Source organism: Denticeps clupeoides, chromosome 2, assembly GCF_900700375.1.
Source record: "Denticeps clupeoides chromosome 2, fDenClu1.1, whole genome shotgun sequence".
In the NCBI taxonomy this organism is placed as follows: domain Eukaryota; kingdom Metazoa; phylum Chordata; class Actinopteri; order Clupeiformes; family Denticipitidae; genus Denticeps; species Denticeps clupeoides.
Window position 1 is genome coordinate 13696850 of NC_041708.1, and position 27540 is coordinate 13724389.

General features: G+C 42.8%; 2 protein-coding genes across 5 annotated transcripts; one reads left to right on the forward strand and one right to left on the reverse strand.

Moving 5' to 3' along the window:
- Positions 1–254: 254 nt before the first annotated feature.
- On the forward strand, positions 255–2262 carry cox5b2 (cytochrome c oxidase subunit 5B2). 2 transcript variants are annotated; one of them, XR_003743278.1, is made up of 5 exons: positions 255–505; positions 1192–1262; positions 1336–1435; positions 1510–1690; positions 1958–2262. XR_003743278.1 is itself a non-coding variant. In XM_028963164.1 (4 exons), exons 1-4 carry the CDS (start codon positions 406–408, stop codon positions 1620–1622), a joined length of 384 nt encoding a protein of 127 aa, XP_028818997.1. In that variant the 5' UTR covers positions 255–405; the 3' UTR covers positions 1623–1874. The 2 variants fall into 2 exon arrangements, 1 of the variants encoding a protein (XP_028818997.1); XM_028963164.1 differs by lacking the exon at positions 1958–2262 and having other exon boundaries at positions 1510–1874.
- On the reverse strand, positions 1921–27288 carry herc4 (HECT and RLD domain containing E3 ubiquitin protein ligase 4). 3 transcript variants are annotated; one of them, XM_028963146.1, is made up of 24 exons: positions 27070–27288; positions 25719–26015; positions 25289–25448; positions 21585–21661; positions 20788–21009; positions 20586–20677; positions 20385–20515; positions 20122–20282; positions 19460–19539; positions 19099–19223; positions 16482–16541; positions 16204–16309; positions 15672–15861; positions 8020–8192; positions 7573–7698; positions 7206–7304; positions 6860–6964; positions 5765–5908; positions 4853–5019; positions 4563–4629; positions 3886–3968; positions 3015–3198; positions 2737–2839; positions 1921–2542 (listed from the first exon to the last, which is right to left on the reverse strand). In XM_028963146.1, the coding sequence occupies exons 2-24, from the start codon at positions 25942–25944 to the stop codon at positions 2334–2336; spliced, it is 3090 nt and encodes a 1029-aa protein (XP_028818979.1). In that variant the 5' UTR covers positions 25945–26015; positions 27070–27288; the 3' UTR covers positions 1921–2333. The 3 variants fall into 3 exon arrangements, with proteins under 3 accessions (XP_028818979.1, XP_028818978.1, XP_028818977.1); XM_028963145.1 differs by having other exon boundaries at positions 4563–4626; positions 6797–6964; XM_028963144.1 differs by having other exon boundaries at positions 6797–6964.
- Between the last annotated feature and the right edge of the window lie 252 nt (positions 27289–27540).

Here is a 27540-nt window from a genome sequence, read left to right on the forward strand (position 1 = left end):
GTTAGGTGATTGTAGAATCACCTGTGTTTTCAGGTCAGGATGACTGAATCTGCTTTGGTGAAAGTAACTATGGACTGAAATAAATATTTATTGTAGTCTGTACATGATTGTTTTATATTACAGTTATTGCAGATTAATTTACCTTCCCACTGTTGATAGCGACTTTATAAACCTAGGCAGTTCTCAGTCTACAGTCGGTCTTTCTCCAATTTTATCTGTATTGACGCGCAAGCTACCTGTCGTGTTCGGCCGTCCCCACCCTCGGTCTTATTGGCTAAGAATCACGCCTGCTCTCTTTTGAGTGGGACGCGACACTGCCCGTCATTTTCAGTAGCCTCCTTTGAGCTAAATTTGAGCTTGGCGGACCGTGGTGTCACACGAAGGGAGCAGCGAGCACAAATCGGCATGGCGTTCAGGGTTCTACTTCGGACTTGTCGCGGTTTACAGGCGGCGAGGATCGGTTACGCGCAGCGGAGCGCAGCGCGGAGTTTGACGTCCGGCGGAGGTGAGACGTTCTTTGACCCTTTTACGTAAGGAGCAAGTTCTCATATCGAATTTCTTTAGCTCAGGCAGCAGAAAACAAACTAGGATTATTATCATATTAATTATTTTAATACTTAAAATATATATCTTAAAATGGTTATTGTTAATTCAGATTATTTTATACCGCCTAATTGAAGGTATATATGAACTAATGACTGCGTTTAGGAAAAGATAATAAATGTAAAATTTAAATACATTTTCGCATTTAAATAGTGAATTTATAATGAAGGTCATGCCGACGATATCCTTGTGGACGGAAGGCCCCGGTCGATCCCACCTCTTTTGGCAAAAGCTGCCGGGTTTTGTGCCAAACAAAGCCATGGGGCACGCAGATACATTAAAATAGATTTTAAACCTTCGTCGCATTCAACACTTAGTGTAATGTGTATCTCATATAAACACACCTGTGTTCTATAGTACAAAGAACAAAAATATTACCGGATTGAAGTTTTAGATTTCTAGTTTTAGACAAGATGTATCTTAGACACAACTATTTGGAAAGTGCTACGACGCTGATATTTATTTTATTCAAAAGTCCTGCTGTTGATTTAGTGTGTTGGTCATCTTCATCGGGGATTAGTTTCTATTGTCTTTTGTGTGTCATAAACAAGTTTATGAAGGCAATTTTTTTAAATGCTGCATTTTCAGGTATTCCTACAGATGAGGAACAAGCTGCTGGTCTGGAGCGACGCATCTTGCAGGAGCTGAAGAAGGGCAAAGTAAAAGCATAATCAAGTGAAAGCCAGGCCTAATGACTTTCAGCACTTAGACTTTGTACTTCTTGTTTTTCAGGACCCCTACAGCATCCTGAAACCCAAAGAGTACGCAGGAACCAAAGCAGACCCTCATGTTGTGCCTTGCATTGGTAATAAACGCCTGGTTGGATGCCTCTGTAAGTTTCACTCCTGAATGGCAACATGCAGAGTTCCTGATTCGTGGTTAAAAAGGATTCTTTTATTCCATCAGGTGAGGAGGACAACACTGCCATTGTGTGGTTCTGGCTTCACGAAGGCAATGCCCAGCGTTGTCCATCCTGTGGCTCGTACTACAAGCTGATTCACCATGAGCTGCCCCACTGACAGCTGCACGCCTCCATTCTCAGCCAGGACCATCCCTCTTAAAGGCCCACCAGCGTCATTTCACCACAGTAAAGGCCTAAAGAACATGTACCGCCTGCCTTATTAAAATGTCCATTTAATGCCTTGCTGATGTGTCTTGTAAGAGACTTTGTGCTTTATTGCTTTTTGAATACATGTTTGCACTGACAGCGTGAGATGAGGGGTGGAAAGAAGTCTCATTTTATAATATTAAATGTTACTCTGATATATAAATAGTCATTACCAGATTCTGCTGAATATGCAAAAAGGAATAGCAGTGTGCCATGGTCATTCATTTATTTGTATTTATTATACAGATACTTTTAATGCTGCAGAACCTGTGCCATCTACCCGCATGCTGACTGGTCACTGGCTTCCAGGGTTTAAACCACCACAAGTCTCCAGATTCACCAGATCTGCAGATGCAGCAACTGAACCAATATTACAAAAGTCTTCAAACTGGAACAGATCAAAAGCCACCACTGAAACAGGGCCCTTCAGTTAATAATTAATCTGTGAAATTGATTAAATAATGGCAAAAATAATGTTTGGCAAAACCAGGGACAATCCAGCACAATTTAAAGTGATAAAATGAAATGAAATAAAAAAAATTTAATTGGTAGTGCTCCAGGCTCAGCGTGGGGTAATTGCTCACGCTCAAGATCAGTTCATTGTGGAAGCCACACCCAGCAATCATACCAGGTTGAAACCCTGGTTGTGGTCGATGGCCTGCAAGAGCTTCTCACTCAGTATCTCCCGGCTACTGTACTTGGGCAGGTCCAGCAAGTTGAAGCAGGTGTGGGCCACAGGAAGGTAATTTTCTCCACCACCAGTGGGCTGAATCACAAGGGCCAGGCTCTTCATACCAAGGATTGGGATGCGGTCACTGCCCGTCAGAAATACTGAAAGCACACAAAGCTATGAATCATGAAAGGCCACTCGAACCCAGATAGATCTCCAATTCTAGTTTCAGTCCCTGCTAGAGATGTGATCAATTGGAACATGAACCACTGCCACTGAATTAATGCTCAGTGTTATGTTGAAATCAAACAATGATACTTTGAGATTTACCACAGGAATAAAAAGTTTGTCTTACAGAGAAACTGCTTCTTCTTCTCCAGTGGGAGACTGTGAAATACCTCCCAGAATATCTTGATGGTGGGATGTTCAGCCCAGTATTCACCTTTATATTCTGTATGCTACAGAGACATCTTTAATCGTTAACTATTAAAATCTGTTTTATTATTACTCATAAGCAAATTAATACATTTCGTAGTCATTGTTTAAAACTTGATTCTTAAGTTCTTAAACTATGAGGTCATTAGATGTCACCATAGACAAGGAAAGCAACACTGTACCAGCATAAGAACGCACCTTCTCTAGCTCCTCCCAGTCATAGATGGTGTTTCCAACAACCATGGCCTGAAGTTCGTTTGGCTGGAATAGCTCTAGAACTTTTCCTCCACATACTTTGTGGAAACCAGCATAAAAGGCATTGAACAGGGGAGCAACAGACTTGTTGAAGATGTAGTCCACATATGCATTCACAAAGTCCAGCCTGGAGGAATTGTGAGATGGACAAAGTTGAGTGTCGATGTGCACATTCTCAAGACAGAAAAATGTTAAAATCATTTTGTTTAAAATATTCTTCCTTCTACAGCAGTTCATGGTCCATTTCAATTCATACATACAATAAAGAAAAACACATGGCCTGCGCTAAAAACAAGGTTTTTAAAGCAGGTGTAATAAAACAGCAATATCAATTCAAACCCTTTTACAGACCTGTGCATTGGAAAACAAATTTAAATTGCACAATTCAGTCATTGCTATCAGTGTTACTAGTTTTATTAGTCTATATTATTGCAAAGCTGGTCCCAGACAAAGACTAATAACTAAATCGCTAGCAGGTGGTCCCTCAGAGCACTTGAAATGTTTCAAGAAAGATAGTAATTTCAAAAGAGGATTTCGATAAATCAGTCATTTAATTTTCAGTTTTGGATTTGCACAGTTATGAAAAAAACATTAAGTAATCATTATGATGTATTCCACTGTGGTAGTAGCCTAGTGGGTAACACACTCGCCTATGAACCAGAAGACCCAGGTTCAAATCCCACTTACTACCATTGTGTCCCTGAGCAAGACATTAACCCTTAGTTGCTCCAGGGAGAACTGTCCCTGTAACTACTGATTGTAAGTTGCTCTGGATAAGGGCGTCGGATAAATGCTGTAAATGTAAAATAAATACCTGTTGCTATTGTTCACAGCAATGTCTGTGCCATTAGGTACCAGCTCAAAGACCTCAGTTGCACCAAAATTTTCCTCGGTGACCTGAAAAATATTCTGGATCTTTCAAGATGACCAACACGTAGGAAAAGAAACTGGTCTGCTCTAGGACTACCAAATGTATGCAGCAGCATGTTCAAGTTCAAGTGAGCTTTATTGTAATTTTACCTAAATCCATGTTAGACAGTACATAGTTTAACAAAACAACGTTTCTCAGAAACATGGTGCTACATATAAAATTTAAACAAAATTATGTACTGACATAAAATCCATGTGTGTGACACAGACAAACTGGGCTGAGTCGAGGAAGATGGTTCTCCAGGAACAGAACTGTAAGGGAAACCGCCCTTACAGTCCTGATCCTGGAGAACCATCTGCCTTCATTCTAGACCTTCACTGCTTTCATTCAAGTCCATTAATAAACTAAGGAACTCCAGATACAGGGCAGTGAACCACTGCTATGACAATATTAAGAATTGTTGTGGTAATGGGAAAATAACCTGAACCTGAACAACTGCTCCCCTCACCAAAACACCAATCGTGTCCCTGAACACACTGGATCAGAGATTGGCTGGGTCTTTTTAATGCAATGTTTTTCAGTAATGTGGACTAGAGGGATGTTTTTTTTGTTTTTTTTACCGTGAAGTTCAGACAGAAGCTTTGCTCCACATCGTCCTCTGGGTAGTCCAACAGTAGCTGCAGACTCCTTGGACAGAAAAAGTTAAAACTAAAGCAATATATAAAAACAGATTATATGTCTTTGTGTAACTCAGTGGAGATTGTACAATTTCTTCCAGTTAAATCAATAATTCACTGTCAAACCAAATGAATCACATAATTTTTTCTCTGCCCAGTAATATGTAATTTATCATGGACACCATGGTTATGTTTAATCATAGAAAGGACAAGCACAGCCCAAGCCAACTCACCTTGCCACATCTGGCATGAGCTCCTTCAGGTCCTCTAGAGTGGGAGTCCTCTTCAGAAGTTTCTTGTAAAGAGCAACAGGAAAATGCAGCTCCACAATGGTGAGGTTGTAGATGGCCAGTCCACAGATTGCCCCGATTAAGTGGAAGAGATCAATGTCCTCAAATGTCTGTAACAAAGAATTGTTGTACTGCCTTCACTTATTGGTAATGACCAATAAGTGCCCAACACTTATTGGGGGGGTATAAGCCAATCATTATCAGCCAATTTCTTTCATTCAGATTACATTGGACCTGGGTACATGAATATGTTTTGTCTGAACTACGATGTCAAAAACATCACAAAGATAAAATGATGGATCATACACAGTTTAAAAAAGTAACAGGTTTTAAAATAAATACATTCCTTTGAAGTTTAAATTTCCAATGGTATTTGGCCAAATTGTTTTTGAAACTGTGGATCCTGACAGCAGGTCTACATGTGACTATACCTCCAGTTCTTATATCATATGTCATATAGGTAATAATGGATAAAGCCATTTAAAGGCCATCATATCTACATTCGTCTTCTTTCAAAACATTCAAAATACATAACTCTAACCTGGTTCAGAGCCACATTCAGGACATTAGTTTTTTTCTAATTTACAGTTGTGAGGACGTGGAGTATACACCTTAGGTAGACACAATCACATCCCATCCACAAGGGGGCACCAGCTTGCTTTCAGGTTTTCAGGTCTGCAAGCTGGGCCATAAAGATAGAGGAGAAGCTAATAGGGGGCTGGTATGTCTATCATACACATTCAGGTAAGAGTTGTTTCCAGTTTGGGATATAGCTGACATCCCAACACAGTAAAAACGAAGCTGTAGTAATTGTTGGTATGAGGAATGCAAACGGTCACATGACTCTGTGCTCACCTTGTTAGAAAACCAGATGAGTCGTGATTCCTCATAGTACCGGAACATGCCATACTTGGGATCCAGGAGTTCCCTCATGATGAGGAGGAAGAACTCTTTCCTCACGCCACCAGCATCGACAGCCTCCTCTTCAACAAAGATCACCTGCAGGGACAACCATTGAATATGTGGAGGTCAAATAGGGTACAATCACCAATTTATGGGGGGAAATGAATGGACTAAAAAAAATTCATAGAACTAGAAAGGGCTGTCAAAAACAAGCAATTAATATTTTTGTAATACGTTCTTAATATTACCACATTTTCAGAGTTCATGCATTGTGAATGATTCAGGCTGAATTTAAGAAATGTCTAATCTAATAAATAAATACAAAATATGTCAAATATGTGACTTCTGATTACCTCCTTTCCCCTACACTGGTGTCAGATGCTGGCTCTGGTGCTCGGCCAGTACCGAACTGGAAACAAACCGAGAACTGGTCCACATTTATAGTAGACAGGAGTTCAGTGTGTCGCATGATAATAAATCATAGACCACGGCACTAAATAAATCCATTACATCATAATAGAATTTTTTTGTACCTCCACCACTTCCACTTTTTTTTTTTTTTTTTTTTTTATATCTTACTGACAATTTAGTCTGTTGTTTGCGACCGACTGTGAAGCTTGCGACTAAGTTCTTCCCTTATTTCTTTATTCACTTTTCTAGTGAAATTTTATTTTTGTTGGAATTTCTATGGACGTCCATATAGCTATCAGAGCTGTCATTTTTTCAGTGCTCCACGTTACCCAACTTTGGCTCTCGTCATTCTCTACCGATGAAGCTACCAATCACTCCGCCCACCTTGTATGAGGTCACAGGTTCTTGCTACTAGACAAGCAAAGTTTAAGTGCCAGTGCTTTTTTAGGGCATGGGCACCTTTTTGTCTGTGCATTGGTTCAAAAATTGGGAACCGGCATGGGAACCAGAGCAGTGGAAAAGAAGTATTAGGCTCCTTCCTCCCTAACAACTTCGCAGAGTGAGACATAACACCTTCAGGGGCTTCTTGTAGTCCACATTCTTGGACTTTCTCAGCACTTCCATGGTGTCACCCACAATGTTCTCTCTGCGTACGATGAGGATGAGACAGGGGTTGACAGACTCCACCACGGGCAGGAACATTGAACTGAAATTCTGCCTCTGGGCCTGGTCAACAGCGATCTAAAACAGCAAAAGTCTCACATCAATCACATAATCAAAAGCAATTTATAGTAGTTTTGTATACCATGCAAGTCATGTTTGAACTGTTTATATGACGTAGCATGCCTAAGTGGAAGTCAATTGGGTTAATAAAAATAAAAAATCTAAAATGAACCATACATAAATGTTGGCTGTGAAGTTGTTATGTTATAACAGCCTATACCAAACTACCCCCTTAACACCAGGTTCGCAGCAAACTCACCTGCATTTGGATAACAGCATCCGTCTGAAGGAGCGTAGTTTTAGCCTGAGCATCGAAAACAAACGGGTACTTGCACATGGTGACTGGACCATCCAGAGGCTAAAGGTAATAAAAACCTATACAGTCACTACATACATTTGTTTGAATTTGTTGAAAAACACATCTGAAAAATGGCCACTGAAAAATACAGATAAAAACAAAATTGCTAATTCCACATACCACATTCTTGGATTAAGCCCTTGTCCTAGACTAAACCAACTTCAATAAAGAACTCCATTCAAAAACACTAAATCCAGGACTGGGGTTAAACACTGAATGTGAAAATGATACCAGACATACTACAGAAAAGATATAGCACAAGACTCACCCCCACCACAGAGTACATCTGCTGCTGGATCCACATGATGTAGTCATTCCTGATGTCAATGAGGTAATCCAGCTCATGGATGTAAAACTTGTCATACTGGATAATTTGACTAGCCTTTTCATTCACCTGAGAGAAGGGGAAAAAACATGAACATAGTCATAGACAAAACCATATCTGAGTGTGATAATAAGGAAGCAACTGTAGTTACCATCTAAGTTCAGCAAAAGAAATTAGCTAAATATTGTCCTATAATAAGACACACTTCTTTCACATGGCAGTAAAACCAGATTCTGTTTCTTTCGGACAAATGTGTCCTGACCATTATCACACAAAAAGGAAACAGATTTACATAAGAACACGAAGAATTTGTTAAGTGTTTATGAATGATTCAACATACTTATTATATTTCAAACTGCACTATAACCAGCATCAACATTTTCAACTTACAGAATGCAGGATCTCCAGCATTTTCAGAGATGTTTGCAGGAAGCAGGTAAAGACCCTTTGTTCAGTGGGTGCCACGCCCACCTTCTGCATCCTCAGCAGGTACACCACAACGTCCTTATAAAGCTCAACCCTCCGCAGAAAGACTGGCGGCTCCAGACGAGACCACCAATTACCTGGGAGAAAATATATACAGTACAGGCCAAAAGTTTGGACACCCCTTCTCATTCAATGAGTTTTCTTTATTTTAATAACACATGTGGAGTTATGTAGGTGAAATAACTGAAAACATGTTTTATATTCTAGTTTCTTCAAAATAGCCACCCCTTTGCTGCTTTGCACACTCTTGGCATTCTCTCGATGAGCTTCAAGAGGCTGTCACCTGAAATGGTTTTCCAACAGTCTTTCCAACAGAAGGAGTTCCCAGAGGTGTTTAGCACTTGTTGGCCCCTTTATCACTCTGCGGTCCAGTTCACCCCAAACCATCATGATTGGGTTCAGGTTCGGTGACTGTGGAGGCCAGGTCATCTGCCGCAACACTCCATCACTCTCGTTCTTGGTCAAATAGCCCTTACACAGCCTGGAGGTGTGTTTGGGATCATTGTCCTGTTGAAAAATAAATGATCGTCCAACAAACCGGATGGGATGGCATGTCGCTGCAGGATGCTGTGGTAGCCATGCTGGTTCAGTGTGCCTTCAATCTTGAATCCGTTCGTCCGTTCATCTTTTCTGCGTCTCACAAAGGCACGGCGGTTGGAACCAAAGATCTCAAATTTGGACTCATCAGACCAAAGCACAGATTTCCACTGGTCTAATGTCCATTCCTTGTGTCGCTTCTGCTTGTTGCCTCTCCTTAGCAGTTGTTTCCTGGCAGCTATTTGACCATGAAGGCCTGATTCGCGCAGTCTCCTCTTAACGGTTTTTCTAGAGATGGGTCTGCTGCTAGAACTCTGTGTGGCATTTATCTGGTCTCTGATCTGAGCTGCTGATAACTGGCGATTTCTGAGGCTGGTGACTCGGATGAACTAGTCTTCAGAAGCAGAGGTTACTCTTGGTCTTCCTTTCCTGGGTCAGTCACAATTAAAGTTTTTGCAATTTTTGCAAAAATTTGTTTTTCTTTAGATAGCTAATTGGTTGTTGCCATAATATGAATTTTAACAGTTGTCCAAAACCATTTCATGTGACTACCTCTTGAAGCTCATCGAGAGAATGGCAAGAGTGTGCAAAGCAGTAATCAGAGCAAAGAGTGGCTATTATAAAGAAACTAGAATATAAAATGTTTTCAGTTATTTCACATCCAAAGCAAAATTATTCACAAATTACTCTACATTTATGATTCGACAATGACTGTGGCTGCCTGATCTGAGTACAGCGCTGCTCCAGGTAGGAGTTTCACGCAACCCATAGAATCCAAGAGGGCAAGTGTTCTTTGCTTAGTGTGTTTATAAATCATATTTGCCAAGCAAGGCTAGGCTCTGGAAAGAGCCTAGCCTAACAATCAACTGTGTAAGTATTGATTAAATATGCTGATTATGAGGTGATCACTAATAACTGTTGCTGCTCTGCATGTTCTTGAAGCTCACGTATCTCGCAGTGATAGAGACTCGAGGAACGGAGCGGTCACTCAAATACCTGCTGGTAAATGAGGCAAAACCCCGCCCACACGAGAGAACTGTGTCAAAACTCCAACCGTATTCTCTGGCAGCATAAATGTAAAATGGGACTGAGTGACTGAAAAACCAGTAGGGAAACAGTCAAACAAGCAGCACAACTGAAAGTCTCACAAGCGAAAATGAAAAGGAGTAAGATGTTAGCAAAAATGTCATCGTCGTCCTCCGCTTATCCAGGTCTGGGTTGCAGGGGTAGCATCCAAGTAGGGAATCCCAGACAACCCTTTCCCCAGCCACCTCCACCAGCTCCTCCAGCAGGACCCCAAGGCGTTCCCAGACCAGACTGAAGATATCATTTCTCCAGCATGTCCTGGGTCAACCCGGGGGCCTCCTGCCGGCAGGACATGCATGAAACACCTCTCCAGGGAGGCGTCCAGGAGGCATCCTGACCAGATGCCCAAACCACCTCAACTGGCTCCTCTCAATGTGGAGGAGCAACGGTTCTACTCTGAGTCCCTCCTGAATTACCCCCTGCTTCTCCAAGATTGCACCGATGAGGTCGGCTGCCGTCGCGACTGCTCCGACCAAGTTTAGTTTGTTTTTGTTTTTTAAACCCTCTTTTAACAACCCTACACCGGCAAATCCACCACCATGCAATGCATTAAATACAGTAGAGACACTCTTGTTTCTATTAGTATACAATGCACTAACAATACGAAGACTTTGACTGCTTTTCCGGATCCCAGCTGGCCGAAATCCTGAGGAAGAACAAAGGACGCGACGCGAAGCGGTGGCCCCGGGGGAAACAAGCCGGCGTCAGGAACAGGCTGAGGGCCCGTGCACACAGCACACCTCTGCCTAGCATCCTGCTCGCCAACGTCCAGTCACAGGGTAAAGTTCCAGAGAGACATCCGGGACTGCAACCTCCTCTGCTTCACCGAGACATGGCTGAACCCAGCGGTGCTGGACCACGCCATCCAGCCGGCCGAGTTCTTCTCGGTCCACTGCATGGACAGGACACGCGACTCGGGGAAGACACGGGGAGGCAGAGTGTGTTTGATGGTAAACAGCAACTGGTGCAATTCCATTGCCCCCCTCACACATTCGTGCTCACCGAATCTGGAACTATTGTCCATCAAGTGTCGGTCATCATCAGCGCCGCTTACATTCCGCCGAAAGCGGACACGGACACTGCCTTAGGCGAACTGCAGGAGGCGCTCACACAGCACCAAACACAGCACCGGGATGCTGCGCTTATTGTGGCAGGAGATAATAATGCCAGCCTCAAACGTGCAGCGCCAAATTTCCATCAGCACATCACCTGCCCCACCAGGGGCGAAAGGACACTGGACCATTGCTACACGACAATAAAGGACGGATACAGGGCACAATCTCGTCCACCATTTGGAAAATCCGACCACGCCGCCATCTTCCTCATGCCTAAATACAAACAAAGGCTTAAACAGGAAGTTCCGGTTCAGAGGGAGGTGGCACGCTGGACGGACCAATCGGTGGCCGCTCTTCAGGACTCACTGGATGACGCAGACTGGGGCATGTTCCAGAGTAGTTCCGGAAACATCAGTGAGTTTGCGAAAGCGGTTGTGAGTTTCATTGGGAAACTAACGGACGACACCGTTCAGAAAACGATCGTCAGAACGTTTCCCAATCAGAAGCCGTGGGTGGATAAAACCATCCGCGACGCTCTGAAATCTCGCACCGCGACCTATAACGCGGGGCTCGCTTCCGGGGACATGGAACCATACAAGGCTGCGCCATACAGCATCAGGAAAGCGGTGAAGGAAGCGAAGCAGCGCTACGGGAAGAAACTGAAGTCACAACTCAAACAGAGTGACTCTAGGAGCCTAGAGACAATAACGGACTATAAAGCACCAACATCCGGTACAACGAACGCGGACGTGTCTCTGGCAGACGAGCTAAATACATTCTATGCTCGCTTCAAGGCTGCAGCTAAAGGCGCTAGTGATGCTACGGCTAGCGGCTCCAGCAGCTGCAGACGGGAGGACACTGCCAGCACCGAGAACGCGTTCATCATCACCGAGCATGATGTGAGGAGAGCCTTCAAGAGAGTGAACACCAGGAAGGCAGCAGGACCAGACGGCATCTCGGGGAGAATCCTCAGAGCCTGCGCGGACCAGCTAGCACCTGTGTTTACAGAGATATTCAACCAGCACCCTCAGCACTGGAGGCCCCCAGGGCTGCGTTTTGAGCCCCCTGCTGTACCCTACTTGTACACATACAACTGTACAGCCACTACCACTGTCGTGGTGGGCCTGATCTCTGACAACGACGAGACGGCCTACCTGGAGGAGGTTGGAAATCTGGTTAACTTGTGCCAGAGGAACAATCTCCACCTGAACGTCAGCAAGACAAAGGAGTTAATAGTGGACTTCAGTACAAAGCAGGAGAGGACCTACCAGACCCCTGTCATCAACAGGAGCCCAGTGGAGAGTGTGGACAGCTTCCGTTACCTCGGTGTTTACATCACGCAGGACCTGTCATGGTCCTGTCACATCAACACCGTGGTGAAAAAGGCCCGGCAGTGTCTTTACCACCTCAGACGCCTGAGAGACTTCAGACTGCCCTCCAAGGTGCTCAGGAACTTCTACTCCTGCACCATAGAGAGCATCCTGATGGGAAATATCTCAACCTGGTTCGGGAACAGCACCATGAAGGACAGGCGAGCCCTACAGAGGGTGGTTCGATCAGCTGAACGAATCATCCGTACCAAGCTCCCTGACCTTCAATCTATCTACAGCAAACGGTGCTGCACCAGGGCCAGGAAGATAGTGAAGGACCTCACCCACCCCAACAATGGACTCTTCTCTCTGCTTCGATCAGGGAAGCGCTTTCGCTCCCTGAAGTCCAACACAGAGAGAATGAGGAGGAGCTTCTTCCCGCAGGCGGTCCAAGCTCTCAACAACAGTACATAGAACTCATGCACTTTCACCCCCAATCACTCCGGACTCTTTTGCACAAAATCACCCTGCACAAAATCACCCTGCACAAAATCACTCTGCACTTTTTACATTACTGCTCTTTTGTTTTGTTTTTTATGGCCCTTTTTCTCCTTTCTTTAAACATTTAAAAAAAAAAAAACTGTAACTCATTTGCACTCCTTCACCCCACCAGTTACACATATTTTATGTTAAAGACGTAAAAGTGTAATATTTGGGTGGTAGTAGCCTAGTGAGTAACACACTCGCCTATGAACCAGAAGACCCGGGTTCGAATCCCACTTACTACCATTGTGTCCCTGAGCAAGACACTTAACCCTGAGTTGCTCCAGGGGGACTGTCCCTGTAACTACTGATTGTAAGTCGCTCTGGATAAGGGCGTCTGATAAATGCCGTAAAAATGTAAAAAATATTTGGTTATGTTTGCAATATTTGCATATTGGTTCATTGTTTACTTGCAACATTTGCCATACTGTGGTCTGTAGCAGTTGCAAAAAGCATTTCACTGCACATCATACAGTGTATGACTGTGTATATGTGACAAATAAAATTTGAATTTGAATTTGAATATCGGACCTCCTCACCATACCTCAGTGGCACCTTGGAGGACTGGGATTCGAACCTTCTGATTAAGGGGCAGCTTCCTTAACCATTAGGCCACCATTGCCTCTAAAAGCACAGCACTGCCCTTTTCGTAACGGGCTCGTCTGGGATCAAGTCATCTGAAAAAAGCAGAGACGAGATTCTCCTGCCACCAAACTCAACACCCTCCACACCCTGGCTGCGCCTAGAAATTCTGTCCATATAGTTTATGAACAGAACCAGTGACAAAGGCAGCCCTGGCAGAGTCCAACCCTCTCTGGGAACAGCTATGCGGACAAAACTCACGCTCTTCTGGTACAGGGACTGAGTGGCCCTTAACAAATGGCCATCCACCCCATACTCCTGGAGTGCCCCCCATAGGGTGCCCCTGGGGACACGGTCATAAGCCTTCTCCAAATCCACAAAATACATGTGGATTGGTTGGGCAAACTCCCATGCCCCCTACATCACCATAGCAAGTGTAGCTGTTTGACTGCCTCAGCAACTTCTGCCCCTGAGATTAGACAGTCCATACCCAGGTATCCCAGCTTTGGTTCCTCCTTGGAATGAGCGTTGTTGGGATTGAGGAGCTCCTCAGTGTATACCCGTAGGCCCGACTATAGCCTCAATCGACATCAGCATCTCCCCATCCCCACTGTAAACAGTGTTAGCAAGTTGCTGCCCTTCTCTCCTGATGCGTCGGATGGTTTGCCAGAACCTCTTTGGAGCCGATTGGTAGTCTTTCTCCCTGGCCTCACCGAACTTCTCCCACGCCCGAAGTTTTGCCTCTGTGACTGCCCCTGCTGCATCCCGCTTGGCCATCCGATACCTTGGCCACGCGGTCCCGAAGAGCAGTGGTGAAATTGATGGGAATTGAAGACCATATTGACAGGTTCTTCTGCCAGGCGTTCCCAGCAGACCCTCACTATATGTTTGGTCTGCCAGGTCTACGTGGCATCTTCTCTAGCCACCTGATCCAACTCACCACCAGGTGATGATCAGTTGACAGCTTTGCTCCTCTCTCCACCCGAGTGTCCAAAACATATGGTCAGATGATACGACTACAAAGTCAATCATCAACCTGCGACCAAGCTGTCCCTGGTAACAAGTGTACCAATGGGCATCCTTATGTTCGAACATGGTGTTCATTATAGCCAACTTGCACAGAAGTCCAATAACAAAACATCACTTGAGTTCAGATCTGGCTTGCATCCGATTATGCCCCTCCAGGTCATGCTGTCTTTGTCCACATGAGCGTTGAAGTCCCCCAGCAGGACAATGGAGTCCCCAGTCGGAGCACTATCTAGCAAAAAGGGTGGGCATAAGCGCAAACAACAGTCAGGACCCATTCTCTGACCCAAAGGCGCAGGGAAGCTACCCTCTCATCCCCTGGGGTAGACCCCAACAAACAGGCTGAGAGTCTTGGGGCTAACAAAAAGCCAACCCCAGCCCTCCGCCTCTCAGCCAGAGCAACTACAGCAAAGGAGAGTCTCCAACCTCTCTCAAGGACTTGGGTTCCAGAGTCAATGCTATGTGTCAAGGTGAGTCTGACTATATCTAGTGAGGTGACGTTCCATGTCCCAATAGCCAGTTTCCTTGTCCGTGGATCGGACCGCCAAATCTCCCGCCTCGGTCTGCCACCCGATCCACATTGCACCGGACCCTTCATGTTTCTCCTGCGGGTGGTGGGTCCACTGTTGGATGAGCCCATGCATCAGGTTCAGGCTGGGCCCAGCCGGGCCCCATGGGCGAAAGCCCGGACACCAGGCGCTCGCTCACGGCCCCCAACTCCAGGCCTGGCTCCCCGGTAACCTTCCGGACAGAGTACACTTGCTCTTTGATTTTCTTTCCGTGAAAGGTCTTCTGAACCATTCTTTGTCTCATCCTTTACCTAAGACCAATTTGTCATCAGAGACACCAAGTTCCCCAGACAACATAGCTCCTAGGATCATTAGGGCTCTCAAACTCCTCCACCACGATAAGGTAATGGTTCAAGGAGGAGAGCACAAATGTATTTTTTAAAAATTCCATCCTCTTATTTTACATCATTTTTGTTTGATATTAGGAAAGTTTTGTTTCTAAACTTTGGCACAAATCTGATTCTATTGTGCATAGTGTGGAATGAACAGACCATTTTTCTGCTCATGGTAGCAAATCAAAGCGTCCACACAGGTGTATGAGAATTTAAATTTGGTATTTGAAAACATAATGTGAGTAAAAAATTAATGGGTTGCATCGTGATGCATAAATATCGGATTGAATCATGAGACCAGTAAAGGTTCACACCTCTAACCTGCGTCCCTAGTGGCTGGGTTCACAAGTTCAATCCATGAAAGGGCCCACCTCAAAACTTACAGAACTTACTACTTGGCATAAGATAAAACAGGATGCTTTGAGTGATCTTGGGGTCATGGGGGATACACAACGTAAGGACTGTATTTTTAATATTGAGACTAATAGGTGTACTTGATTGAGCGGTTGGACTCACAGAGCACTTTGAGTGGAGGCTCTTTGAGGCAGATTGTCGCCTTGGCGAAAGGGATGGCGATGGTGATGTATGTGTTTGGGTCAGTGAAGAGGGGGCACTCTGGCAAAGTGAGGTAGAGTCTTAAGGCCTCGATGTCTGGAGGAGAGATGGTAAGCCTGGGAATCAGGTTCTTCTCCAGACTTGCAGCCACCTGAGAGAACAGGCAATCCCAAAAACCGACTTAGCTCAGTAACAGTAAGCAGGCAATAGGACCAAAACATCTCTAGGTTTATGGAGTTTAAATCAGTAAATAAAAGTACACAATTCTTGTACTTTCAGAGAACTTCAAAAGGCAGAAAACATTTCTAGGTCACAGACCTTCTATGACAAAAATGTACAACACTGAATAAAGCACATTATCTAGAAACTTTAATTTCACAAGCATATGGAAGAGGTTAACACATAATTTGTTGTTTTAACTCACAGTATCAAACAGTCAAAATTAAAAGTAAAGTAAAGAGTTCAAGTCAGCGCTGTAAAATTGCAACATTACCAGCTGTGAGACCTGTGGGCTCTGGCTGAGCCTGTGCAGCAGAAGGCGGGCCAAATTCACATCTACCCCAGGGTACTTTCTGCTGGTGTTGTAGTGGTCTGGGTGGCTGAGGAAAAGAAGAGTTGGCACCTGAGCTGCAAATCTGATAATATGTGAGACTTTTATTGAATCTGTGACTGTGGTCTTGTTTTATATAGTGCGTTACCTACTACCACCACATAATGTAATTAATTCATTCAGTAGCTGTATTTCATTGAATTTACAACACACTACATTACCTTCCATCCAGAAAGCTCCCATTGAGACAGCAAGCTGATGAGAAGATGAGATCAATCTCACTACGAGAGACATTAAACAGAAATCCACTTAAGGACCTTGAAATGAATGCTTGAGTAATCACACACAGTTTAACATGATCCATACGAATAATTTCACTAATAACACCAACAGTTTACAGAAACAAAATCTTTTAATAATGCAAATGTGACTGTTCTGTACTATATAACAAAGAGTTCTGCAACCCTCCTGGTGAGGTCCGGACAATTTCATCTGCCTTTAGGTTACAAATTTTTTTTTGTAAGCATTCACTTTCTAAAATCCCAATAACATCTAATAGGATAATAAAAACTCTGTATAATCCTGAAGGCTATATAGACTACACCTGTAATTTGAGCCCAAACCAGAGCCCAAACCAGTTGTGTCTGGTTTGGGCTCAATGTCTGTCATTTTAGTCAGGGTGGGATGAAATAGTGGTATTAGCCTAGTGGGTAACACACTCGCCCTGAACCAGAAGACCCAGGTTCAAATCCCACTACTACCATTGTGTCCCTGAGCAAGACACTTAACCCTTAATTGCTCCAGGGGGGCACTGTCCCCGTAACTACTGATTGTAAGTTGCTCTGGATAAGGGCATCTGAAAAATGCTGTAAATGTAAATGGTTTAGTAGGACCCCCAACTATGAATACAATCTTTTATTCACTGTGTTGTACTTTCTATTCATGAGTAAGACTATATAAAGGTTACAAGTTAATCTAAATATTCTCTAAAGAGGAAGGTCTTGAGCTGCTGTTTGAAACTGCTCAGTCACTGTGCTGTTCTGACCTCAAGGGGAATTTCATTCCACCACCGAGGGGCCAAGACAGAGAAGAGTCTAGATGAGTGTCTTCCTGTTACCTTCAGCGATGGAGGGACCAGACGAGCAGTACTGGAGGCTCGGAGTATACAAGGTGCAGTACGAGGTATAATAAGGGCTGTGAGGTAGGATGGTGCTACTCCATGTTTGGCTTTGTAGGCCAGCATTAGTATTTTTAATCTGATGCATACTGCTACTGGGAGCCCGTGGAGGGAACGTAGCAGAGGGGTGGGTGTGGGAGAATTTGGGAATGTTGAAGATCAGTCGTGCTGCTGCATTTTGTATTAGTTGTAGAGGTCGGGAAAAAGAACAAAAACCTACAACTGGCATTTATTTATTTGTTTCTAAATTAAAGTTTGTACTACCTCAGCAGGCCCAGACAAACAAATTTGGAGCCCTAGGCAAAATTTGTGGTGGTGCCTCCTTGCAGCTTTGTCTCAGATATTCTTTTGTTTAAATAAACCATCTGCAAATTTAAAAGACAAATGTAAAATATGAACTTGAGTTAGTTAAACGATAATTAGCTCTCAAGTTTTGATGACAGGTAGGAGTGACATTCCAATAAACCCCACCACAACCCTGCCCCCACCCCACTGAGTTCTGTCCATTGTCAAGGTGTCAAAGGGGGTGTGGGTCGGATGGGCCACAGGATTGTGGGCGTTTCATTTATAATTTTATTATTAGTGCTGTTGTTGGTATTAATTGCTCAGACATGTAAAGGTAAGATTTGATTCATGGCACTGACAATTCAATAAAATTATTAAGCCTATTGGAGAGAGAGATGATTATAATGTGAGAATATGTCAGTCATCCTGTGATAACTTACTCTGTGCTTAAAGTGATGCTCCTATGGATTGGGTAAATTAAATTTTACGAACATTTCTTTACAAGTAGCAAAAAAAATGTGAGGAATTCCAGGGTGCATTTTCATTGGTGCTTGTGTTGTATTTTACCCAGATACAATACTGCAATTTTCTGATTGGTTATTATTTATGTACTTTCTTTTTTGATTGGATGGTTTTTCAGGCTGTAGGACCCTGTGGAGACACGCTTGTTTCATAGTGAGGCGCTACTATGAGAAATATTGGGCGCTGAGTCAATAATTTTTCAGCTTGAGAATTACAATGTGTGGTGGGAGTGTGTAACAAACAACTAAAAAATAGACTGTCACGCTCAATGCATGATACTTGAGAGCACTGCAAGTGGAGGGCCTCATAGTAAGACACATTAATACCACCTAGTTTTAAGAATAGTGGAATGTTTTTTTTTTCCATCCTCCGTTTGTGGTGCCCCCTAAATGGATGGTGCCCTTAGCATTTTACTATACTACCTATGCCACAGGCTAGCCCTGCACTCTGATTATGAAGTCAACAGATGACTTCAGTGATCTAGTCATCAGTGATGACTAGGACATACCGCCGAATCCATAATAAAAAATAAATGGCACTAAATAACACCTACCTAACTGCATCCTATAGTTTTTGTATAATAAATACATTATGGTATAATAATATAATGGTATATATAGTATAATGGTAAGCTTTTTTTGTGGTATACCTGATTCGGCCCAATCTTACCCGGACTCTGTGTGCTGCGGCCCCCAGCTACTTTGAGTTTGAGGCCCCTGATTTAAAATGAGCTCTACCCCATCCAACAAGCAAAGAAAGTTCTCGCATTTTTGTTCACATGGATTTTCCCAGTGTCAAAGGATATCAGACCAAGAAGAAAATTAGGCCCCTGACGTGCGAGTTGAGACACATACTCTGATATCTCATGAGGGAGACGTCCCTGGGCGTGGCTCAGCCATTTCTGGATTAACTCAAAAGTGAGTGTGCAGATGTGTCGCCTTGGGTCCAGTATCCTGAAATCATCAGGGACCACAGAATCCTATGGGTAGAATTGAAGGAAAACTAATGAATCTAAGGTTGATTAAATAATCAGTTTACTTATTATGCTATGTGCATGAACAAATTATTAGTATTATTTAGTAAACTGGTGGGACAGAGAAATTGAGGTAAATAAACAATTAAAAGGTGTGAGTAAAATAGGCTCAACTGCAACACAAACTCAGAAGCAATTGATCAGCAATGGGTAACTGCAGAGAGAATTTTCCAGGGTGGTACCTGTAGAAATTGGTAATGTGCAAAGCTCTGGTCACCTCCGGTATAGATTCTCTTCACACAGTATCTCTGCTCTGCAAAGTCTGCACAAAGGGACAGTGAGTAAATGGAACAAAACCAAAACAGTCATTCATGTAAAACATAAAAACTTCATAGAGTGACTAGTCATTTGGTCATCTATTTTAATATAGTGGCATACAACATAGAAAAATAATGATATAATCATATTTTGTGACCAAACGATTAGGCCTGTAGTCATTCTTCAAGTCTTTTTCAACTGAGTTAACGCCAAGTCATGTGTTACGGTCTACAGGAAGCTAAAAAAATATGCCAATGATATTAGCATGCATACACTACTAAATTATGCATTTATCAAGTACAATCATGATGTAATAAAATGTATATAATAAAATAATGATATAAAATTATCCTCATCACTTTGTCCCCTCTTACTTATTAGCAACACTAATAAATTAATGAATAATTGGCTCGTACAAGGTCATACTGACAATAGCAACATTGTATACTTTTTCTGACACAAATAACGTTATAAGAGAACATTTCACTTTGTGTTCTTATGCAGATAGTGACATATGGTTTGTGTGAGTACTTCAGCAAACAGGTCTGAGGATGGCCCTGTTAAATGTCTCCAAAGTGAAAGTGACCTTGGTCCTTTGAGCTGAAGTCACTCAACGCTGCCCAGGGGCCCTTCACTGGTGCTGGACTGATCCTGTTGCAGGTGGAACGAGTCCCCAGCTGGCCATTCCCTCCAAGACCAAAAGAATCGATCTTCCCAGAGGAGGGTATAAAGGCCAGTGTGTGCTGCCTATAAGGGAGGAGAAGCCCAAAATCCCACTGCACGTCCTTTATTCCACCTTAATAAAAAAAATAGACAGACACAAAGCAACTCACATATCCTGTTGTATACCTGCCACAGGCGATCTGTGTCACAACACTTCCCATGAGCTCAAAAACTTTCCTGGGATTGATCTCATGGTTGGTGGAGTTATGCCCCAGCTGCCCATATCCACCCGCTCCAAACGTGAACACTCCTCCTTCCTGAGCAAGTGAATCATTATGGTCAACGTGAAGATACAGATGAGGTGTGTGTGTGTCTGTAAGGGGTTACCTTTGTTAGGGCGACAGTGTGGTCCTCACCACAACATATGCACACCACCCTCTGGGAGCGCAGTGTCTTCAGCAGGGCAGGGAAGAAGCGATCTGACACAGTACATTAGAGGAACATGGACCCAACGTTTCAGACTGAGCTTTTTCGTTTTTGTTTTCTTAAGGGAAATTGGTTATCCAATCATGATAAAGCAACCTCTCACCATTGGTATCATTTAGTCCCAACTGTCCAAACTTGTTGCTACCCCAGCCAAACACGGCACCAGAGAGGGACAAGGCAAAACTGTGGGCACCCCCAGCAGCCACCTGAGCAAATGGGATGCCCAGCAATGACTGGATGAGATGAGGAGACAACACCACTGGACCATCGACACCCAGTCCAAGCTGCCCAAATTTATTCTGCCCCCAGGAGAAAACCTGACCCCCTGAGGCACAGAGAAGCAGCATTTATTTTAGTGCATAACATCCTTTATTTAGTGCATAACATCAGCTCCAATACAATGTTTTGGTAATACAGAGTCCTTGTACATATATTACATATTTCAACTTTGAAACTCTGTATTATGTAACTGTCCAATTTCCCATTTACAAAGCTTCTTTCTTTGGGGAAGTTCGCTGGTCACGCATTTGCAATGTGTAAAATACTTTATTCAAACCTTAAAGAACGTTCTGATAATACCCCAAAATTTGAATCTTTTTTGTTAAGTCATCTGACTATAATCTTCAGCATGCTAACAAACTAGTAGTTCCATCTGCGGAACATCACTTCGTTACACTAAACCTGTAACCTAAATTATTTTTGATTTGGTCTGAGACAAAAAAATTTTGACTTCCAGTGCCATAACTGCACAGTAAACATGGTTTATTTATTTGATTTAGGAAAAAGGCCATTACAGAAGAACTGTACCTTAGTTAATATTTTTATCCTTCACATACCAAAAACTTCTCAAAATCCTTAAATTAACCTTAAAAGGTTAATTTATATTCTGTTTGTACTTGCCTTTGGCGAGAGCGAGAGAGTGGCGGTATCCGCAGGCAACCTGGACAATGCAGACATTGGATAAGCTCTTGATGTTTCTGAGGTTGTGAAAACAGAAGGCAGGTGGTCAATACAGCATAATATCGCAATATTTCATGTTTTGATATTGTACCAATACAGGGACAACAAATTTAGATATTTTTTATACAAATTTAGTCCACTTGCTGTTTAGCGTTCTATTTAGCGAGATCAGTACAGAAGATGCGCGAATTACTACTTGGCATTTCAGGTAGAGTGAAATCGCAAAACATTTACATTTACATTTACATTTACGGCATTTGGCAGACGCCCTTATCCAGAGCGACTTACAACGTGCTTTCAAGTTAAAACATTAGACTTAGCGATAGCCATTATGGCAACATGTAAAAATAAACCCTGTAGTATGGACCTGAATAAAAGGAAAGGCAATTTGAAATCTTTGTCCCGTTTCTGTGAAATATTTAAGCAGAAACCATCAAGAACCAGTACAGCAAAAACGGAAGCCTATTGACACCAAAAGACCAGAGGTAGAAAGTAACGAATTATATTTGCTCCCATTTTTTTAATTGAGTAGTTTGTTTTGTTTTTTTTGAGAGAAATTTGTAATAGGTACTTAGGTAAATAGGTACTTTTTTACTTTTACTCCAGGCGTGAAAAAAACGTTACTGAGTAAAAAAGTTAAATGCAGAAGAAAGAAATCTGCCTGAACTGAAAGGAATTTGTGCAGACATTTGCACGTGTCTCAGAAACAAGTGCCGAGAGCCAGTCAGTTACCAGCCAATCAAAAAAAAATATCTGGGCAAAACGCAAGACAACAACCAATAAAAAGCTATCCTGGAATTCTTTGTGTTAGTCTTCTAGATGTGTTCCGAATGATGCTCCGAGCATCACTTCAAGCAGAGTGTACATCCTCTAATTCATAATTTGTTTGACACAAACAATGACTGCTGTTAGAGAATGTTACACAGATAATTAGCATCAAATTTTCAATGCTAAGTGTCTCTAGCCTAAATATTTACACTCAGCAGCCTGAAAGCATGTAGTAGTAAGTAGAATAGCTATGTTATGTTACTTATTACAAAATTTTCGATGCACCATTGGTAGCAGTTACAGCTTCAAGTCTTTTTAAATAAGATGCCACAAGCTTGGCATACCCATCCTTGGACAGTTTGGCCCATTCCTCTTCGCAGCACCTCTCAAATTCCCTCACCACAGGGGCATCTGGCGTCTCCCCTCCTTTGACAGACGCCGCACTCGCCCCCCAACAAAATGGGCGAAGCTGTATGCATCGGCGGCCAGTTATGTTCAGTGTTCAATGGACACGTATGTCCCCCGTTGCACTGCGTACCAAGAGCCCCAGTTCACACTGTTTTCCCTCACAACATTTACTGGTGCAGTGCAAGCGGTTAATCAGAAGGTTGCCAGTTCGAATCCTGATCCGCCAAGGTGCCACTGAGCAAAGCACCGTCCCAACACACTGCTCCCTGGGCGCCTGTCATGGCTGCCCACTGCTCACTCAGGGTGATGGGTTAAATGCAGAGGACAAATTTCACTGTGTGCACCATGTGCTGTGCTGCTGTATATCGTGTGCTGTGTTGTAAGTGGCAATCACTTTATTATTACTTGATGTATGACGACTTCAATTCTCTGCCCCGTCAAACCATTAATACATAAATAACAAAATAAATAAAAGAAATGCATTTTAATGTTTTAGAGCCAAACAACTTATTCCGCAGAAGTGAAAAATAGATGCATGCTCTGCAATTACTTAATTGTAAAACACAAAGAGAGAAGCAAAGACACAGCCATTAAAGTAACTTACTTCAACAGTACTGCTTGACAGTGGCAATTAAAATATTCATACTACATTTTAACAACTTTCAAATGCTTTGCTAAATTTGTACTGCTTTTAGCGTTGATAGCGACAACTTTGAAGCACTTCTTGCAAATGTTCTTGTCCGTATCTTTTGGGTTTCATATATCTGGTGGATATCCGAAATACTTCCAGACAGCGCTCTTGCTTTTTACACTTTCTATCAAGCTTGGTGCTGCAGAATTATGTTTAAAATGTCTTATGTAAACATTGGGTCCTCCAGGTAGCTGGGAATTGTTGTAGTCTGCAGGTGGCTGACTTCTGTGAACCGGCAGATGCAAAACTGGAATTTAAGTATCGATACCAGATGCTAATCGATTTTTTGACAACATTAATTGGAGATGGAGGCAGATGACTTGGTTCTGAAGAAAAACTTTGTTTCAAGGAATCAAGATGGCATTAAAAATTAAACCTAAATGCTAAACATATTTGCACTTTTACGTCTCCTAATTTTTAAGATGGGTACTTAGATAATGTGGAACATAATTTAATTTCAATGTACTTAAAAAACTGAAGGTTTTGCAGACACATGACCTCGCAATGTAAAATGTTTTCAAAGGTCACATTCAAAGTTCAGTTTATATTAGAGGTGGGCATAGATTAATTTTCTTAATCTAGATTAATCTCACTGTAATCTTGGAATTAATTTAGATTAATCTATATTAATCCACATTCATCTAGATTAATCTAGATTAAAATGGCTCATTTGAATACTGCCAAAGGCATTCAGAATATGTGTGCTACCCAAATAATGACTAAAAGTAAGTCTTTGAGAACGGGTTTCTCAAGCCAGATGGCGCATTAGACCAGGGGCTCATCTCCTGTTTCCAAAATGCATCACAAACTGCTTGAGAAAGCTGTTCTACTATGATAATTGGTGATGAAAATAAATTATGTTCAATAAGATGTACTTGTGTTTACCAACTGTTTATTCAGTTAAATAGCTGCATCCATGTTACCATGTCACGTTTGATGTGGTAATTTCACAGGTCAAAGACTCGTTCTCGCCCCCTACAGTGCAATTTGGCTAGGTATACATCCACGCTAAAATATCAAGGTGAAAGTCATCATAGTGTAGCGGTTCTTCTTCTGTGTTGTGTAACTTTTTGATTTCGTTTCTTGAACCACAAATGATGAGCTGACACCCAAGAGATTTTCTGTGCAAAAAGCAAGGTCGCGTCAGAACATCGCATCTTTCTGCACCTCTCTCTACAATATACAGTATTATAAGAACATTAAAAAATATTCACAAAATAACACATATGCAAAATATTCCTAATATGTACATAAATTAAAATGAAAGAAATAACTTTTTGCACACAAACCCCACACACCTCTCACAAATCACGCCATGTGTCCAAGAGAACTAAACGGGTCTCAAAAACAAAATAAAAGTCTTTAGGAAGTAAGAAACTAAAAGACACAAGAAAGAAGAAATATACTTATAAATCTAGTGTAACCATTTAACTCCGGCACAATAGCTTGCGTAGTATAGACCCAGCTCCCAACCCAACTTTGTGAATAGATTAATTTTTTTTATCGCCCGATAAGAGTCTCACGTTAACGCAGCACGTTTTTATCGCCCGATAAGAGTCTCACGTTAACACAGCACGTTAACGCCGATAACGGCCCACCACTAGTTTATATATGATATATTGAATATTGAAATAGATATCATAATCCTCTTAATGCTTCCTCTGGATACTGTGCTGTGAAAGTATAAGCATTTGAAATTAGTCACCCAATGATTTGTCCATTATTTTACGTTTTGCAGGATTTACATTGTTCATTTAGATCGAATACAAGTACTCACCTGGGCACACGAATACATTCTTCAGAAGTAATGAGACCCAGTTGACCATCTGATGCCAAACCCCAGGCAAACACCTGACCTTTATCATTCAGAGCCAGAGTGTGAGCCTCTCCACATGAAACAGCCACAATGTTCTGGGCATCCAGAGCCACCACTTGTTCTGAAGGACAAAAAGGCACAGATGGATTAAGTTGAACTGCTCCAGGTTCCCACACCTCCCAAGCAAAACCATCTCCAAGTCACAAACAAGTGAGAGTCACGTGGCCCATCAAACTTGAACTAATAATTTAAAGCTGGCAAAAACTTAGGGTTTTAGTTCATACTTCAGAAGATTCTGGAGTCTAGAAAACACTAGAAGTTAAAAGGTCAACTAAAAGGCATTTTGTACTGTATGGATTGTGGAATAGGCATCATAATGACCCCAACTTACCTGGCTTCTTACGTGCTTTGTCATGACCTAGCTGGCCTAGGTCATTGCAGCCACATGTATAGACTGTACCATCCCCCAGCAGGAAGGCTGTGTGCCGTCTGCCACAGCCAACATCACAGAGTCGTTTCCCAGTGAAGAAGTCACAGCTCTTGGGCTCTAGCACAATCTCCTCATCGAGGCCACCCAGACCCAACTGTCCATAGGAGGCATTCCCCCAGCACAGCATCCCCTTAAAGGCACGGTGTCCGCTTTAGCCCTCCTCTTGGGGGGCAGTCACGTACCACTGGATGGAAAACACTGCAGGGGGCGTGGGGTTATTTTAAAAATTTGTACTGAAAAAAGATAAAACATCATTAATAAAAAACTGCACTGGATCAGATCACAAGACCCTAGAGCGCACAGTGTGGACAGCTGAAAAGATCAGACCGTCTCTCCTGGATGGACCCCACCCAGTTGTCCATTCTCCTTCTCACTCCAGCCTTCTGGGGAAAAGTTCCAGATCAATCTGCAATGTTCTTTCCATTTGAACTCTGTCGTTTCGCACACTGGGAATCTCAGAAGCTTAGCAATGTTGTCCCAGTTCATTTTGACTGACACAGTAATAATTTTGAGGAGGAAAGCTAGACTGGCTCCAGGCAAAAAATTCTGTTCAATGTTCTAATCATTTTAGCTATTCATATTGCACCTGAACTTCCTTATAAGCACATAAATAGTAATGTCAATTTTTTTCCTAATCGCATTGCTAAAAATTAAAAAAGGATGTGTAAACACATTAAAATCAATGTGTGATTTTAACACAATGTGTGATGTGTGCACAGAAACGAGCAGACAGCGTTGACTGGATCTGTGTTGGATCCGAGGCAGGACTTTCTAGAAGACCCCAATTACAAAAGTTTACAGGAGTTTCACCTCGACTATGATGTAACCATTTACCCCCAACCACCTGGCACCAAAACATTTGCCCACGTGACACAATTAAAATGGACCATTAGTACATAACAAAAAAAGCATAAATTTGTCAACATATCATGACTTATATCCATCTTGTTTTTCCTGCAACGTTTAAAGGTTTCACATTCTGAACGCTTCACAATAATATTATTTTAACCTGATTTATTAGAACAGCTTCACGTTAAGTAAACTGGACACGTTTCACTCCCACACTTTTCAGCCCACAGCAAGAACCGCAAGAACCGCTGGCCCCAACAGGAACCGCATGCCGTGGACAGTGTCTAGCAGCACGAGCGTCCGTTAACTGTCAGCCATGGTCCCCCGGACCCCAAAACCGCAGCAAGCCGCCGTCCCGGCCCAACTGCGCCCTCCCGCAATCTCTGTGCGGAATTTGGCTTACCTGTTGCTAGACAACAGCGGCGGGTAAAGGGAGTGGGCGCGCCAATTCCTAGAGGTTAACTGTGTGCCAAATTCCCCGGTGGTGACAGCTTCAGAATAGCGAACTGAACAGCAGCTGACTGTCGCCATACAACCGAGCCAAGGCGATGGGCGGTGACATAATTATATATACGCGCAGGAAGGCACGCGAAGCGACTGCAACGTTCTAGAGGCTTTCAGGCACCGGAAGTGACGACAGCGCAGCGGCAGGAAATGTCTATGCGTGCTGATAAATAAGCAAACAGACATAAACAGAAATCCACCATGTTAATCGAGCCTTACACATATCTGCCTTTACTATCGCTCGGTTATTTATTTTATTATGCAGACTTTGTCCAATATACAACTGCCAAAGACATGTGGCCTTATGCACCTATGCAGGATATTTTTCTGCTTATACTATGTCTACCTTCTCACCTTCCCAGCTTTACAT

Excerpts from the sequence above, each read along its gene's own strand:
- cox5b2 (XM_028963164.1), top strand. The coding sequence starts at position 406 with ATGGCGTTCAGGGTTCTACTTCGGACTTGTCGCGGTTTACAGGCGGCG. Across the intron at positions 1,263-1,335 it reads AGGAGCTGAAGAAGGGCAAA|GACCCCTACAGCATCCTGAA; the intron begins GTAAAAGCATAA and ends CTTGTTTTTCAG. Across the intron at positions 1,436-1,509 it reads ACGCCTGGTTGGATGCCTCT|GTGAGGAGGACAACACTGCC; the intron begins GTAAGTTTCACT and ends TTATTCCATCAG.
- herc4 (XM_028963144.1), bottom strand. The coding sequence starts at position 25,944 with ATGCTGTGCTGGGGGAATGCCTCCTATGGACAGTTGGGTCTGGGTGGC. Across the intron at positions 5,020-5,764 it reads TCATCTGGTTTTCTAACAAG|ACATTTGAGGACATTGATCT; the intron begins GTGAGCACAGAG and ends TCTTTGTTACAG. Across the intron at positions 2,840-3,014 it reads ACTGGGAGGAGCTAGAGAAG|CATACAGAATATAAAGGTGA; the intron begins GTGCGTTCTTAT and ends ATGTCTCTGTAG.